The following is a 16,576-nucleotide window of genomic DNA, read 5'->3' on the forward strand; positions in this document are numbered from 1 at the left end:
ACAGTGAATGAATGGTAATATTTCGCAATGCAACTAAGAACTATGAGAATATTCTGGGTGATCCGCAGAGTTGGGAAACGGCTCCTAACTACTGGATCATGATTGCTATGGGTCACCACAGAGTATTTAAGTAAGTACGTAGAAATCCGGAAATGTAATAACACGGTCCGAATGTCAGAAAACATGCACAGAAATGACTACACACCTAGTGAGGCTAGTTCGGATGGATAGGACACGGGATGGACAAGTGCGCGCGAAGTGCGATCGGCCGATGTGATGTCCGAAGGTCCGATGCGCCGGATCTGATACGGAGTGGCTCGGACATGTGCGCATATGTTTCGGGTGTTGATGTGAGTATGGAAATACGTGGTTTTGAGCCCAACGCTGCGACCATTGCTACAGCGCTGTAGAAAGCTGATTTCTGCTGGGCTCAGCAGAAATCGTACTACCTAGACAACAAATATTTAGGTAGATCTTTAGCATGACCTAGTCTGCTATACTTGCAGAGCAAGTGCGTTCGATCCTATAGGGGTAGCTGTTTGGTATTAGTTTTGATAATTAGTTATCAATAGTAGGAAGATAATTGGAAGCTAAGAACTACTTGTCTGAAGGGAAACTGTCGGGTCCGAAAATATTGGAGTCGGGTCGGGTGTCGGACTATGCGTCGGACTGTCGGGAATGCGTCGGACAATAAAGGAATGTGTCAGAAGTGTGTCGGATTGTCGGTCAAATGAATGTCGGATGTGTTGGAATGTTTCGGAGAAAAAGAGCGGATAGATATTTCGCAATACAATAAAGTACTACTAATATCCAATGACTTTCATCCTACTACTGAGTAGGGAAAAGTAAGTAATGCAATAGGTAGGAAGTACTAGATATTAAATAGTGACTATGTAGAAATTTGGACTGCTATAGGCGAGAGTAGTAGCGATATTTCAGGTCCAAAATCCTATGTAATAGGACATGTGGTACTGCGGACCATGAGAAAACATGTAATAACACTGTATACAATGCTTAGCAAGTCAAAAAGAGTAAATGCGCACCTAGTGAGGATAGATGCGACTGGACAGGACATAGGGAGGACTGGTCCGATGCGCGGGAATGTCAGGTCGGGATTGGACATGCATCGGACTGTTGGAAAGTGCGTCGGGTCGGGATCGGACTGTTGGACTCGGGTCGGGGTAGTCGGAAGTGCATCGGACAAATACTGTTTGACATCAGTATCAAAATAGCTGGTTCTGAGCCCAGCGCCGCGACCATTGTTACAGCGCCCATGCACAAAGTCCACAGGGTGAGTTCACTCATGCTGCCATTCTCTTGGTTCGGTTGATGTAGCAGTTGAATCTCTAGGCACTAGAAGTGGCACAACAAGCATATACTGCTGTTCGGTCTGAGTTGCGCGCTCTCAAGAAAGATCACGCTATGCTCCAGGCTGCTGTCCCTGCACGCAGCCGAAACCGAGTCCTTAAGAAGACATCAACCATCGACGATGACATCGCCCATGCAGGCAAGATGTATGCCATGCTCAACTACTTTTGGGTCATGAGCGGGCTCTTTCCAACAAAACCCCAGCCAGACATTGATCCATGCAGCGACACGTGTTGGTCTTCACCTGAAGCGAAACTCAATGGTGCGATGGCTGAGCTTTATCAGTGCATACCCAAGGCTTTGCATAAACCAATGGAGACCTACCCACAGTTTGGATCAGCGGTATGTCCAATTCTCCCTCTGTCTGCGCATCAACACTTATGTATGAGATACTCTAGTTTCGTGCTGCAGTTAATTCCAAGAGGTCAAACATACTGCATAGTCTCAAGGACTGCGCTGGTTTGATCTTCTCTTCATTAAAACTCAACCCGACCGTCTTCACTGACGAGGCTGCTAAAAAGAAGGAGAATGCGCAACTCCTTGCTCTCTTAAAGAAGGATGTTGGTGGCAAAAAGTATACACATCTAGCCCCCATTCTGTTCTTGGATCCTTCTGCTCTAGTTCCAGATGCCTTCCTCAAAACACCAGTCATGGCCAAGGTGAGTGATGTATTCAGCTGCTGTCCAAGCAGTACATTAGGGCTGACTCCGTCCCTCAGATCATCCGAGTTGAAATATTCGGGAAGGCTTCACTGTCTGGGAAGACCAAAGGTCATCCGAAGGCCAGGGGTCAGCGTTGGTCTATGCAGTGTGTCACAGAAGGTCTGATCGCAGGTGCTGCTATTGTGGTGAGCGCATTATAATCTTCTGACTTTTGCATGCATGCTGATCTCGTCTTGTTCTCAGGCGCATTTCTTGTTAATGCATGATCAAGAGCTCACAGCAACCGGACCAGCCACGAAAATTGATTATGCGCAAGACTTTGATTTTTACTTAGAGCGACTATTCAAGCGCAGCCCATGGGCTACGAGTGTGATCAACTATTACAACCAGGAGGTTTTCAGCATGAGCTCAGTCCTAGCTACTAGTGGTACCCCTACTCCACCCTCTGCCTCCCAACCTCACACCTGGGAAGACGACTTCTTACAGCAGTTAGAAGATCCTGCCTCCGCACCACAAACCATCCCCATTCCTGCACCACAACTTCTGTCATCTTCACACATCACTTATGCTCCGACTTCTGCGAGTCGTGCTGACATGAATGCAGTTGCCACTGTCAACTACCAGACTGCAATGTCTATCAGCAATCCGGGAGGGCCCGCCACCACCACTCAGCTCCAACTCGAAGTTGACATTGGTGAGCTCTCACTGGATGGCGCTAGAACTGACTTGGCGCCATCTGCATCCAGGGGTGGTAGGGTGTCTGTGGCTCAACATCGAGTTACCTCTCAGGCTGTTCAGACTCTGGTGGACTCGGACGTGGTCCCTGTTGTTCCTTTGGCTCCTCCTCCAGCACTCAAGCGTGTTACACACAATGGTGGTGCCAAACCGAGGAAGGTGTTGGGGAGGAAGTAATTTTAGTGGAATCTGAGTCTCACTTTATTAATTTGTTGAACCTGTTGCCCTCTGATTTGTTTACAATTACCTACAACTATAAATGCTAACTCCAGCTTACCCATTGTCACCTTCCAACAGCTTTTAATTCTCGGATGCCCCCACCCAACAGCACATTGCACATCTCTTGATTCAGCATTTAAATGATTACTAAGTCGTAAAATTGCATCCCAATTAGGGTAGTATAATCACAAGGCCAAACAAGTTGAGCTCTATTCTGATCAATGCTTCTATTGAGTCTTCTTTCATTTCAACCATTTCCACCTCTGAACAGACGTCGTCATCAACTCCGAATATTCTGTCGACTACTCGACTCTTATTTATCTCAATCCATGCATTAATACCAACACTCTCTCTCGAGGCAATTCAATGCTTGTCCATTGAAATCAAGTCTATCAATATGGTGCATCGTCAATGTTAAAATTTTTCTCCTTCTCAACGACGAGGACATTTCGGTCCCTAGCCACAGTTGACCACGTCTGCCTCCTTGTGAGTAGCGCACAGTGCTACAACTGTCACACGACTGCAACTCCTCTGCGGAGGAAGGACGCTGAAGGCAAGAACTGTTTGCAATGTGTAAGTTCTCATTTGTTGTTCCTTCTATATTTGTACCAATATCTTATATACATGCAGATGCGGCCTCTACTACAAGCTTCACAGCTCTGCTCATCCCATTAGTATGAAATCCGATATTATTCGGAAGCGCTCTCGACACGACGCTCGTGCACTCTCCCTCCCCCTCTCAGATGTATCAATCCAACTGTCATCCGTCCCTGTAACTGACCAACTCAAAGATTTCCTTCACGCGACCTCACAAATGCATTCCTATGACAGCTCGCACATCCCATTCATCATAACCACCTCCCTCGTTGTCCTCCTCCACACAAGCCTCGCAGTGCTGCACACACCGACCCTCCTGCCACGTGTAGGCGTGCATACTGCTGCCTATGTCGGTGTCTTGGTCGGCCTCATGTCCTTTTGCGCGGGCTTGGCTGTTTGGGGGGCGTTGTCTTAGGTTTGCACAGGTGCCACCTCTACCTCCTCGACCCACACTCTGAATCACTACCCAACCTTCACGCCTCACCTCGCCTCGCCATGCCTTTCGCTTCACATGTTACAGTGACATATTTCTGTATTATACAGGTCACCCGACCTACATAATATCCTGTATAAGACGGGCCAGCGGACTATGGGCCGATGTTATGTATATCCCCGATGTTGACGGATGGGCCGGGAGGGATATTATTTCTGATGGAGACGGGTGGGCCCATCTATGCTGATATTATATATATATCCTCGAAGATGTCGGGTGGGCTGATGTAATGGTTTATTGTATAGATGGGTGGGCCAATGTAAGGGTTTATTGTATAGATGGGTGGGCCAACATACTGGAATTATTTTGTAGATGGATGGGCCAAGGGAGTGGTGGAATATTTATTATATAGATGGGTGGGCCGATGGAGGGGGATGTTATATAGACGGGTGGGCTGATGGAGAGAGATGTTATATAGACAGGTGGGCCGAGGTAGTGAGATATCTGTCTGACATTCACGGATTACCGAGTCCTAGATGCCCAAAAACCGAATCCCATTGTGCAACATCCATTCCGGACACCCAAACACCCCAAGCTCGAGACTGGAAACTGGAAACTGGTGAAAATGTGTGAAATTTCTATTTCCTTACACCAAACACATGAACACCTGAACACCCAAAGCCTGAAGCTTAAAAGTCCAGTTATCAAATCACCGAGTGCCAAGTTCTGATAGATCCGAAGCCTGAGACCCAAAATACGAAGCCCAGTGTCCTGCATGATGTGGGAATCATGCATGGACATGAATACTAGGTGACCCTCAAAAGACAAAGTCTGTTAGCTTAGTCCTCAGACTAGTCAACCCATACCTTGGTTTCAAACCATGGTTCATATTTCCAGTTTTCCCCAAGTTTCATGATCTGAATACGTTTTGATGGAAAAAGTCTAATGTGAGATGGGAATCACATTTAGACCTAGTTGATGTGAGAAGAGAAATGGAGGTTAAGGTATAGCCTTGCCTTTGGCTTATTCACTTTGGCTAGAGAAAACCATAGAGAAAAGTACAAAGCCTATAAAAAACCTATCCAAAAAGACCGTGTTTGAATTCTTGCCAACTGTCTTATTTTTGCTACCTACTTTTCTCTAGTGTTTCTTTACTTTACTTTTTCATTAGGATGCTTTGACTCACCTGACACTTCATAAAATTGTACCCATAGGGTATGATGTCATTATGATGTCATAAGACTCCACAGATACTCCTGCAGGTATTCTGTTGAAAGATATTATGTCATCAAGCTCTAGATTATTCTACTCTACAATGACATCATTCATGATGTCATTTCCTTCTAGAATATTCTGCTCCACAATGACTCACTCTGACTCACTCATGGAAGGTTCTGGAATCTTTTGCTCCACAATGATGTCACTCTTGATGTCATTATGATGTCATTACTCCACATTCCAGAATGTTCTGCTCCACAATGATGTCATAGCTCCATCTTTCACTTGTATTTTATTCTTTTATTGGGTTTGACCCAATATTTTGATTGGTCCTCCTTATTTTTTATTGTTTGTGAACCTAGGTTACTTTCCCACACAAAATGTATATAAGGAGAGCCCATTCTCCCCCCCAAAAAAATATGATCTCCCATTTGTAGCAATCTGCCTATCAGATATTTCACTTGCAAAGTTAGTCCCTTTGAAGTGAGACAAGTGCAGGGAAAAGAATTCCCTTGGGATTATAAGTTTCTTACCTTAGAAACTTATTTAGTGCTATAGACCAAGTGTTCTTGGTCACATATATTGTCTTTGAGACCCCTTTGTCTCATTGCTCTGTGCCCTTTGACTAAGTGATCTTAGTCATCTATCATATTGTTGAGACCACGTCTCACTAGTTGTCCCATAGACCAAGCGATCTTGGTCAAGTTCCAGTCCCATTTGTTCAAGCGATCTTGAACATATATATAGTATACTTGAGACCGTTGTCTCATAGTTCCAGTGCCCATAGACCAAGTGATCTTGGACATATTTCATATATTTGAGACCACGTCTCACTAGTTCCAGTATCCAAGTCCAGAGCCTAGAAGGAGATTTCCTAGGCAAAAATGTTCCAGAAACCGAATTACGTGTCTAGAAGCTTATTCCTAGACAAGAGATTTGAGTTTCAATAAAGAAAAGTAAAGCTCCGGCTAGGTTGATCTTTATAAAAAGATTAGTTTAGCGAGCCTCCCAAGAACTCACACGTTATCTACCACGAAAATAGGAAAAGTCATAGACCGTGTTAATCGAGGACTGGCAAGCAGTCTTATCCAAAGTGTAATTGTGGTGTCATTACATTTACACGACTTTATATAAGACCCTCGGTTATTAAGACACCAGAACCCAAAAACATGTATGCAAAATGTCCATTGTTTATTCATTGCACAAATCACCAAGTGTCAAGTGACAAAACCTGAAGCTCGAGACCAGTACACAAATCACCAAGTACCGAGTGCCGAGGGCCAAACCCCAAAGTTCGAAACTTGAAAACATGTATATAACATATCCATTTTTCAGTCATTGCACAAATCACCGAGTGTCGAGTGCCAAAACCCAAAACTTGAAACCTGGTATGCAACATGCCCATTTTTCATTTACATTAAACAAATCATTGAATGTTGAGTGCTGAGGCCTGAACCACGAAGGCTGAAACCCGAAAATATGTATACAACATATCCATATTTCCCTCACTGCACAAATCACCGGGTGTTGAGTACCAAAACCCAACACTTGACACCTGGTACACAAATCACCAAGTGCCGAGTGCCAAGGCCTGAACCCCGATATCCGAAGCCCAAAACCCGAAAATATGTATATAACATATCAATATTTTCCTCACTGCACCAATCACCAAGTGTCAAGTACTGAAACCCGAAACTCTACACACAGTACACAAATCACCAAGTGCTGAGTGTCGAGGCCCGAAGCCCAATGTCCGAAGGCCAAAACCCGAAGGCTGAAACCCGAAAATATGTATCCAACATATCCATATTTCCCTCACTGCACAAATCACCGGGTGTCGAGTACCAAAACCCGAAACTTGACACCTGGTACACAAATCACCAAGTGCCGAGTGCCAAGGCCCGCACCCCAATGTCCGAAGCCCGAAGCCCAAACCCCAAAAATATGTATACAACATATCAATATTTCACTCATTGCACAAATCACCGAGTGTCAAGTGCCAAAACACGAAACTTGAGACCTGGTACACAAATCACCAAGTGCTGAGTGCTGAGTGCCGAGGCCCGACATCCAAAGCCTGAAACATGAAGCCTGAAACCTGAAGCCTGAAACCCAAAGATATGTATCCAACATATCCATATTTCCCTCACTGCACAAATCACCGAGTGTCGAGTACCGAAACCTGAAACTCAACACCCGGTACACGTGACTACAACTGGACATGAATTCTGTATTTGTATGTATTATCCATTGATGTAGGGTTCAAATACCTTGGGAATTGTATTGACTATCAAGGGTCGGGACTCGGGACTCGCTAGTCAATATAGGAAAATGATAATGAAAAAATGAAAATTATTATTATGCTTAACTTTCTTAATGAAGGTTGTAGTCCGAGTCTATGTGAGTGTATTGGTGGTCCTACCAAGTATTGGTACTCAGTGTAGTGATGGTTGCGGTGCTGGGCTCAGAACCACTGATTTTCATACTCATGTCATTCTTGTCAATTGGAGATTATTTGAAGACTACGTGAAATGTTAGTCAGTGTCGAGTATGATAATGAATGTATAGTCATACCTCAGTCTGAGAACAAATAGACTGAGGTAGGATGATGCAGGTATGAGGATTATATATTTGTCTGGCATGTTAGCAATGATGTAAAGATGAGGCGTACATTTGTACATGTGTGCAGTAAGTGAGCATACAGATAAAAGAATGAATATTAATAGTGAGACTTGCACATTATGTTGAGATATCCAACATGACAAGCCTGTGATGGGATCAGAGACCTGGAATAACACCCATATATGTCCATTATAATAGCCATAATAGTTTAGAAAGATACATGAAGGATTGATGTAATGACAGGCATATGTGTGAAATGTGACAATAGACATATTTTTACGAAGTCGCATTTATAGATGATTCAGGCCAAAGATTTCATTAAAAATATGTAGGATAGATTGTAAACTACCTAAGGAACCCATACTGCCTGCTGTCTTGAGGGTAGGGGGGGTGGGTGGAAGGGATATAGTGAAAACATGAGTTGACTTGTCTGGGCTGCAGTGCATTTGGTGATGCGATGAGAGTGACACCCAAGGCAAACTGCACAACAAGCGAGTGGTCCTGTGAAAGTAATAGGACACACTGTTATTACCTTCTTGTTGCCTGTCTGTGCTTTGTTCATTGGGGTCAGGGATCGCTTCTGCAGAGGTGCGGTCTGTTGCATGTGAGCAGCGAGGTATGCTGTGGCTGCTTGCTGCAGTTGTTTGCGAGATGTGGTCAGCATTATGGTAATGCAGGGTAGGATCATATGGGGGGGGGTTTGGTTGTGTACATCAGTGTCATCGTGATTGAGATGTGTATGATGCATTGACAGGGGTTTTGTTGGCATGTGATGGCCATTCATTTCATGGGTGAAATGGATGGGTCCATTGTCGGTGTGTGATTGCACATATTACAGTGACATATTTCCGTATCATACAGGTCACCCGACCTACATAATATCCCATATAAGACAGGCCAGCGGATGATGGGCTGATGTGATGTATATCCTCGATGTTGACAGATGGGCCGGGAGGGATATTATTTCCGATGGAGGTGGGTGGGCCCATGTGTGGAATATGTAGAGTAGATGAGTGGGCCGATGGACATGAATATTCTATAGATGGATGGGCTGAGGTAGTTGGATATTATGTAGATGGGTGTACCAAGGTAGGTGGGTATCAGATAGACAGGTATGCCGAGGGTACTTGTCATCACATACACAGGTGGGCCCAGATATATATTATCTTAGACAGGTGGGCCAAGTGTCAAGGAAGGTGGGTATCAGATAGACGGGTGGGCCGGCCGAGGGTACTTGTTATCACATACACGGGTGGGCTGAGTGTCAAGGTAGGTGGGTATCAGATAGATGGGTGGGCCTGTGTAATGATGGTCGTGGTGCTGGGCTCGGAACCAGGCAATCCAACACCTATGTTCATACCATCCCCCAACCTCCCTTGACCTTCCGAAGGCCATGCGCACTTGTCCGAACCTTCCGCAGGCAGTTCTTGTGTTCCGAGACCCATCCGAACCTCACGAGTTACCATACCATGTCCTATCCTCGTCCTTTTGACTTCGCTGGTGCGTTTTCCTTTATTCTAACTATATGTTGACTACATCACAAATAACAATTCCATCGGCATCCTGTCGAGAGCCTCGGAATACGTATAAGCAGTACACATCGCAGCTTATTACATGTATACTTGCATTCCTGCACGCCTCACAGCTTATTACATAGGTTCGGACTTGCTTATCTCGCTACTAGTTTCGCCTATGGATTCCGGCCCCTCATGGAAGTAGGATATAATCTCGCTCGCTGGCTACTGATAGGACACTTCACTTCCCGTACTTCAAATAGTAATTAGTAGAGTCACTTCAGGTATAATCATAAACTGCGCAATCGATCCTTGTTCATTCGGAACAATTGTTTGGCTAGACCGCTGCCAATTTTGCACTTCGTTTATTCTTGAGTTCTGATAGATTAGCATCGTTCCGGACTTCGGACGCTTCGCAAAGTCTTATACTGTTATTCGACACACCAACATATATTGACCTTCAGACAGCCTTCGCAAGCCTCAAAAGGCATCGCGCTACTTCGGACAACACTTTCACAGCCTCGGACGACCTTCGGTCGCATCGGACAAGTTTTTTGGTACTTCGGAAGTAGTCTCGGAACTTCGGATGAACATTAAAGAGGTTTTCTTCCAATATCTTGTCTACTCTCTAACTGTATAAGACTTCCCTTGCATTATCAAGGTAGTTCTTAGGTTGTCTCTTGGGACAAAGCATACTTGCATCTCTCAGGACTAGGGACTCACATTCAGTAGAGCCCAGCCCAGATCTACTCTTTACACCGGCAGAGGGTACTTGTTATCACATACACGGGTGGGCCCAGGGATATATTATATTAGACGGGTGAGCCGAGTGTCAAGGTAGGTGGGTATCAGATAGACGGGTGGGCACAGGTGAATGATAATTGTAAAACAATGCAGTACCGATTGCTGAGTAGCTAATTCAGGTGAAGCATAATGAGTTCCTGCAGCTGCATGTTCATTACTGTTGCATTGCTGTATGAGAAGCAAGGTTCCGACTACCGAAATTTGAGTGAAGCGTACTGAGTTCTGAGACCCGGGTGTCAATAAACAAATATCTGATATCCAGCACACTTCCAATGATTGGGTATTTCATTGAGCAACAGGTGGTAATATATCTTCGACAGCCAACATCATGGAAGGTTCTCTTATCAGAACCTCATGTTCACCACCTACCGAACACCAAATGCCAAGTTCCGACTACTAAAATTTGAGTGAAGTGTGCCAAGATCCGAGCCCCGGGAGTCAACAAACAAATATCTGATATCCAGCACACTTCCAATGATCTGGTATTTTGGCTCCCTTATCTGATCCTGACTATCTCCACCCCCTTTAACACCAACCTCTGGGCGTCCAGCATTCAGCTTCTGATTTCCCAAGATTGACTTCATCATTAATGGTTCTTCCACTTCTGCAATTCAAATAAGCCTCTGGCACACTTGGGCCCTGACAGTGACTCACGAGGCATCTGAATATACTGCACAGAAATTCAATGCAGAGAAGACAGGAGGAGACCCAGTGATACCTTCTCCTAACCTAGACACTGATCTAGTGATGGCCTGCGATCGATTGGTAGATTGCCTCATAAAGGCATATAAAAATCTGAGTGGGTCTTCCTGCAGATTCAGAAAATTCATTTGATCATTCAAATTCCTTCATCACAGTTCAGATGAACATCGACATTGGAAGATATAGCAAATTGATCTCCCCAAAGAACACCGGGCACAATGAGGAGAAAGAGGAGAAGTTGCTTAAGAGATGTCCTCCCGGCCATGAGGGGACAAGGTTTGTGGACATACCCGCCACCATTCTAGATGTGTCCGGCACCATCATCACACGGTACCTCCTAGACACCCTGACAGCCGAAACACAGGTGTGTGATATAGATTGTTACTCAATATATATTAAATACCCAATGGTAACCACAGAAGGAAATTTGGGCAGCCACCAAGTTGCTGTCTCCGAGTCTGGAAAGAAGTATGAAGGTTGATGGGAATTGGCGAACCAATCCGGAGTGGTTCAAATGCCACTTGGAAGATGTTGGCCTAGCTGCCAGGTGCATTAATTTATCTCTGGCATGGTTTCAACAGGGGCACAAGGTAGGATTTGATAGGATGATGATTTCGGTAGTTGAGCACACCAATCCCATAGAATCTAGCGGACCCGGAGGTATCTGCATCATTAAAGGGACCATTGTCCGAGGGAATCCTAAATGCCATTGCAAGGCCGGCAGCCATCACATCAGTGGCACTCAGGATCATGCATCCGGAGCAGTACTGGGCAGGGTTACAAACATTTTCAAGCCTTGGAGAACAGGCAGAAAGCAAGGAACTGCCAAGAATGTCCGAGATCCTGGAGTACTGGGCATCCGTGTTTAACACCCTATCCATCATTTCCAATCGTCAAACCCCATATCATCGAGACCATTTATCAATTCCTGAATGCTTCGATATTCTCACCACTGTGGGGAATTATTCTAATGCTCGGATGAGCATGCCAAGCCGAGTTTGGGTATGATCCCAGGTGTATGATTGGATTTTCAGACATGGGGTTCATGAGGTGGAGGGGGATAGGGTTGGGTGGGCATGGTATATGAGGGACTCTGTTCATATTTATGCCGGGGTTCCCTCATGCGGATGGGCTAGGGTGGATTGACGAACCCTACCACCATGTGGAAGATGAAACAAGTAGAAAGTGTAATTACCAGCATCAGTACCTGCTTTTGACTACCAAGTACAAACCATCTCTCTTGATGACACTCGAGGTCCGAAATCCATAGCGGATGCATACAATAACTGTCCAGAGCCTTCCGTGTCTCTTGATGACACTCGAGCACCAACACATTCAGTGCGAGGGAGTGGGGTTTCAGTTGTGGTGCGCAGTTAGAAAAGGCCGGCCCTGGGTTGGAGTAGCGCAGATGATATCATTGACCTTACATTAGGCAATGCTAAGAAGAACGGTCTGTTGCAAAAGGAACCTACAAGTCAAAAGGGCACAGAGAAGCAAAGAAATGTAAGTATGAATGCTGCTGTACAAATTTGAAAATGGTACTGGGGCGATGGCTATCATTGTATTTAGACTCAGATACTATTGACAGTCATCAAGGCCAGGAGCTCAGTAACCAGGGTCTCGGCACTTGGGTCTTGATATTTGGACCTCGGTAGTTAAATGCCGGGAGTTGGGAATCGGTAATGGAGATCCGGAACTCGAAGTTCAATATTCAGCAGTCAACATTTGGCACTCGACGCTCGGACCTTGGAACTCAATATTCGGAGCTCAGTAATCGGGTCTCGGCACTCAGGGTGTTGATACTTGGACCTTGGTAGTTATGTTCCGGGAGTCGGGAATCGGTAATGGAGAATCCGGAACTCGGAGTTCGATATTCAGCAGTAAACATTCGGTACTCGACACTTGGTACCCGACATTTCGGAACTCGGTCATCGGGACTCGATATCCGGAACTCAGAGTTCAATATCTGGAACTCGACACTCGATATTTGGTGTTCGGTAATTGGGTCTCGGCACTCGGGTGTCGATACTCGGACCTGGGTAGTTACGTTCCGGGAGTCAGGAATGTGTTATGGAGATCCGGAACTCAGAGTTTGATATTCAGCAGTAAACATTTGGTACTCGACACTTGGTACCCGACGTTTCGGAACTCGGTAATCGGGACTCAATATCCAGAACTCGGTAATCGATATTCAGAACTCAACACTCGATATTCGGACCTCGGTAGTTAGATTCTGGGAGTCAGGAATTGGAAATGGAGATCCTGGAACTCGGAGTTCGATATTCGGCAGTCAGCATTCGGTACTCAATGCTCGGTACTCAACGTTCAGAACTCGAAACTCAATATTCAGAGTTCGGTAATGGGGTCCCGGTAATCGGGACTCAACATCTGGACCTCGGTGGTCAGGACATGGTGATGCACATCTGCACCGTTTATTTCAGGACTCGCCATATAACATCATGTTAGATATTGCAATGTTTACAAGCGATTTTCAGTACTCATAAAACACATATGCAACTTGCACTTCAACATTTCCAACTGAGTGACTAGAGCTACTCTCCTCTGCCTCTCTTCAATCTGTCCAGCATGGCAGTATAGATTTGTATCTCTGCCATCTTGTCATGGATGCCCTCACATTGCTCTTCAAGTAATGTCAGGAGGCGTTCTCTAATCCACCTCAGTCCCATCAGTGATGGAACTGAGGTATGATCCACCTGCTCCAGAATTGTCAGACCATCATTCTCAACGCCATCCTAGAGCAGATCAGTCATGAATCAAGGAAATGGAATAAGAATCTTACTAGCCAATGCTGGTAGTGAAAGATACAGCAAGTCATCACCCGATCCCATTGCCATGGTTCATTTGGGATTGCAGTTTCTCCCATCCACCATGGGGTATCATAGCTGGATACGATCAGGGATGGATCTCCGGGATCTGCAACATCATGAAACACACAGATGTGATACGAGAAGATGTGATCTGGAACTGTGTTCCAGGTGTGACCAGGAATCAAATGAAGAATATGAGCAATAGGGCTGGGAATGACCAAAATGATGTTCCTGGCAGCTGAGTACTGGAGGATGGGCATGACAAAAGTCTGTGGAAGATGTCAGTATTAACCACCAGTGTCGTCAGGGTCTTACAGTGATCTCCCATTGCAGCCCGGCTTTGAAGTGCCTGATCCAAGCCAAAGGGGGAAGATTGTTGTTTGCAGCCTCCACCTGATATTGGGAGATGGATGCGCGATGCAGACATCGACATAGTAGCTGAAATGTCTGCAGGAGTGAGAGTGAGGGGCCGGTACTCATTGAGTGAATTCTGATTGTCAGAATTGGATGCAGGGGAACGGTATAATTCAGGCATGGCTGATGCAGGAGTATCACACTGGCAATGACAATGACAGTTGGTTCAGATGTGAAGATATCATCCACTGATGGATGGATAAATTTTTCAAACTCCGACATGGGCTGACCCGGCCAATTCCCGGGACTAAATTTGTATATCGAAATGGTTGTTATATCCCATCGGCAATAAACAATTCATTCATCTCGGGAATATATCAAAACGGTCTGCAGGTGTTGAAACGCTGCCTGGGCGTCCTGCACCAGCAATGAATACATTTGGGATTGCCTTCCGGAGTAGCATGCATGACCCGGAAGTCATTTTGTGAATGATTCCTGCATCCGGTCACCCCATTGGGCTGCTTTCCACAAGAAAAAGTTACATGTCCAATCCATCTCAAATTGGACCAACATCAGCTCTTCCTTCCATCAATCCCGTAGTGCCTTTGCCTGGAGCCAGTGAACTTGGTAAACTTCATATTCGTTCGGTCAGCTCAACATCGGACGTGTCGAGCATTAGGGAACTCACATTCCTCATTCCATGATTGATCCAGACCATGCATGTCGACCTCGACGGACCAGAACCATGCAAGGGATTCATTTCATTGACCACAGGCATTCGGATCACCCACGGCAGTGCTGACTTTGAGCTGCTCGCGAAGCAGGGGTTTGTACTTCTGAAGTTGGCCATGCCCCTTGTCAAGTTTCATAATTTGCATCCTGGTCTTGGTATATATACTCGCACATAGGAAGACAGCCTGTTGCACTGACGTCACCTGTGACCAGGCTCGTGTTTTCAGGGCTTGAGATTTGGCTTGCCTGACCGTCGTTCAGAATAGGACCGCCTTGTTGCACAAGTGAATGCGGAGGTTGTGAAGTGCATCATTTGCCTGCCCTTCGCGAAGGGACATCTCCAGCGGAATGAGATCCTCTGCCATCAAGCGTCTGCATCAATCAACCCCGAGGTTTGATGGCAATGGGATCACAATGAGCTCGGGCAAGTTCTTCCATGTATCAGATGTCTCGGTAAAATCTTCCAGGTCATCATTGAGATCATCTATGATGTCTACGTTCAAGTTGTCATGATCGTCATCTCCATCAAATCCCTCTCCAAGATGCGTGACAGCAGAACACATGAATCCATCTATCTGGCCTTGTAGACGATCTCGTTGCTGGGCGAGGTCTAATCTCTGTGTCTCCGTAGTTTGTTTTCCGATCCTTCGGACCTCGACAAGCAATGCAATTTGAGCCTCCTCGATTGCCAACCCCATAGATATCCATGTCGCCACAGATCTCCGAGATGGTGCTGCATTACGGGCATTACCCTGCTCTAGCAGTCTAAGTTTGATCTCCTTTTTGCTTGGTGCTGAGTGCGAAATTAATTTGGACTTCTATGGAGACATGGTCAGCTTACCCTTCTTGATATTTATCTCGTAAACATCCATCACCGCAGGATCATTTATTCTGCTGGATTGAGCGATCATCTCGTTGGCCAACCATTCTGTCTTCAAATTGTGTGCAATAGAGTGGCTCCCCAAGACAATCTTGACATTTGTAGACCCCATCCTGATCGCAGACGATGCATCTCCTATCTTCTGGAGGAGCTTCTTGATCCAGGAGGTGATGCAGATATGATTCCTGCCTTGGGAGCCATTGCCTCAGGTAGTCATTCTGGCTCTGCATGTGTTATACTTAGCAATGTTTGAACAACACTCCAAAGGTTTACATTCACTTGCCATTGTTTTTGGAAGCTGCAAAGGCTCGAATGAGCCTTGGTCTTGCTCATAAGTATTATCAGGACAGTCTTCCCAAGTAGGTGGTGCAGGAACAGGCTGAAGTGTTGGTGATTCCGGGGGAGAGTTAGGCATGGACCTGTAGGCATGTCGTTTTGCGCTTGCAAGCGGGACCTTGACCCAAGTTTTCCTACCTTTTCTGCCCCTTGCTTCTACCCTGTGGGATTTTTGCAGTGGGGTGCATAGACCTATCTTCATCTTATTTTCAAATGTTGCAAGAACAGCATTAGCTCAGGAAGGTCACACAAATTGTTATTCCAATGCTATGTTTGTGCAGTATTGGTTGTTCATTACAAATTTATTTCCATTAATGGCATCATGTCCGATATGGGTTGATTAACCAACTGTTAGGCTTTGGTCAAAGTTGAACTTTGAACCAATATTAGTTACACCTTGCTTACCCTCAGCACATTCACCAATCAGAGTCACCATGGCAAGATCAGGTCATTCCACTCGCTTGTCTCCTGGAAGACATAGGGCACGTCAACCCCAGACACAGAAGCTCACAGGAAACCGAAATTTCCGAGCTGAAGAACTACCTTCCTGAGTGGACTTCTGCGAAAAGGAG

General features: G+C 45.6%; 6 protein-coding genes across 6 annotated transcripts; 3 read left to right on the top strand and 3 right to left on the bottom strand.

Moving 5' to 3' along the window:
• Positions 1–1,273: 1,273 nt before the first annotated feature.
• EDB93DRAFT_1254793 (uncharacterized protein) lies at positions 1,274–2,942 on the top strand (the record flags this gene model as incomplete). The annotated part of the gene is made up of 5 exons (XM_041453676.1): positions 1,274–1,291; positions 1,351–1,710; positions 1,767–2,027; positions 2,087–2,215; positions 2,274–2,942. The coding sequence occupies 5 exons, from the start codon at positions 1,274–1,276 to the stop codon at positions 2,940–2,942; spliced, it is 1,437 nt and encodes a 478-aa protein (XP_041303160.1).
• A 718-nt stretch (positions 2,943–3,660) lies between these two features.
• Positions 3,661–3,996, top strand: EDB93DRAFT_1254794 (uncharacterized protein; the record flags this gene model as incomplete). Its single annotated transcript, XM_041453677.1, has 1 exon — positions 3,661–3,996. One exon carries the CDS (start codon positions 3,661–3,663, stop codon positions 3,994–3,996), a length of 336 nt encoding a protein of 111 aa, XP_041303161.1.
• Positions 3,997–11,043: 7,047 nt separating this feature from the next.
• EDB93DRAFT_1065162 (uncharacterized protein) lies at positions 11,044–11,852 on the top strand (the record flags this gene model as incomplete). The annotated part of the gene is made up of 3 exons (XM_041444886.1): positions 11,044–11,238; positions 11,294–11,464; positions 11,517–11,852. Coding segments are annotated over 3 exons (702 nt in total), but the record flags the coding sequence as incomplete, so codon positions are not given.
• A 1,574-nt stretch (positions 11,853–13,426) lies between these two features.
• On the bottom strand, positions 13,427–14,182 carry EDB93DRAFT_1254796 (uncharacterized protein; the record flags this gene model as incomplete). The annotated part of the gene is made up of 3 exons (XM_041453678.1): positions 13,427–13,627; positions 13,675–13,971; positions 14,018–14,182. 3 exons carry the CDS (start codon positions 14,180–14,182, stop codon positions 13,427–13,429), a joined length of 663 nt encoding a protein of 220 aa, XP_041303163.1.
• Positions 14,183–14,817: 635 nt separating this feature from the next.
• On the bottom strand, positions 14,818–15,039 carry EDB93DRAFT_1093234 (uncharacterized protein; the record flags this gene model as incomplete). Its single annotated transcript, XM_041446495.1, has 1 exon — positions 14,818–15,039. A coding segment is annotated over one exon (222 nt), but the record flags the coding sequence as incomplete, so codon positions are not given.
• A 354-nt stretch (positions 15,040–15,393) lies between these two features.
• EDB93DRAFT_1044016 (uncharacterized protein) lies at positions 15,394–15,786 on the bottom strand (the record flags this gene model as incomplete). The annotated part of the gene is made up of 2 exons (XM_041444599.1): positions 15,394–15,581; positions 15,630–15,786. Coding segments are annotated over 2 exons (345 nt in total), but the record flags the coding sequence as incomplete, so codon positions are not given.
• Positions 15,787–16,576: the final 790 nt, after the last annotated feature.

Source organism: Suillus bovinus (assembly GCF_016758785.1).
Source record: "Suillus bovinus strain UH-Sbo-P2 chromosome Unknown EDB93scaffold_80, whole genome shotgun sequence".
Taxonomy (NCBI): Eukaryota; Fungi; Basidiomycota; class Agaricomycetes; order Boletales; family Suillaceae; genus Suillus; species Suillus bovinus.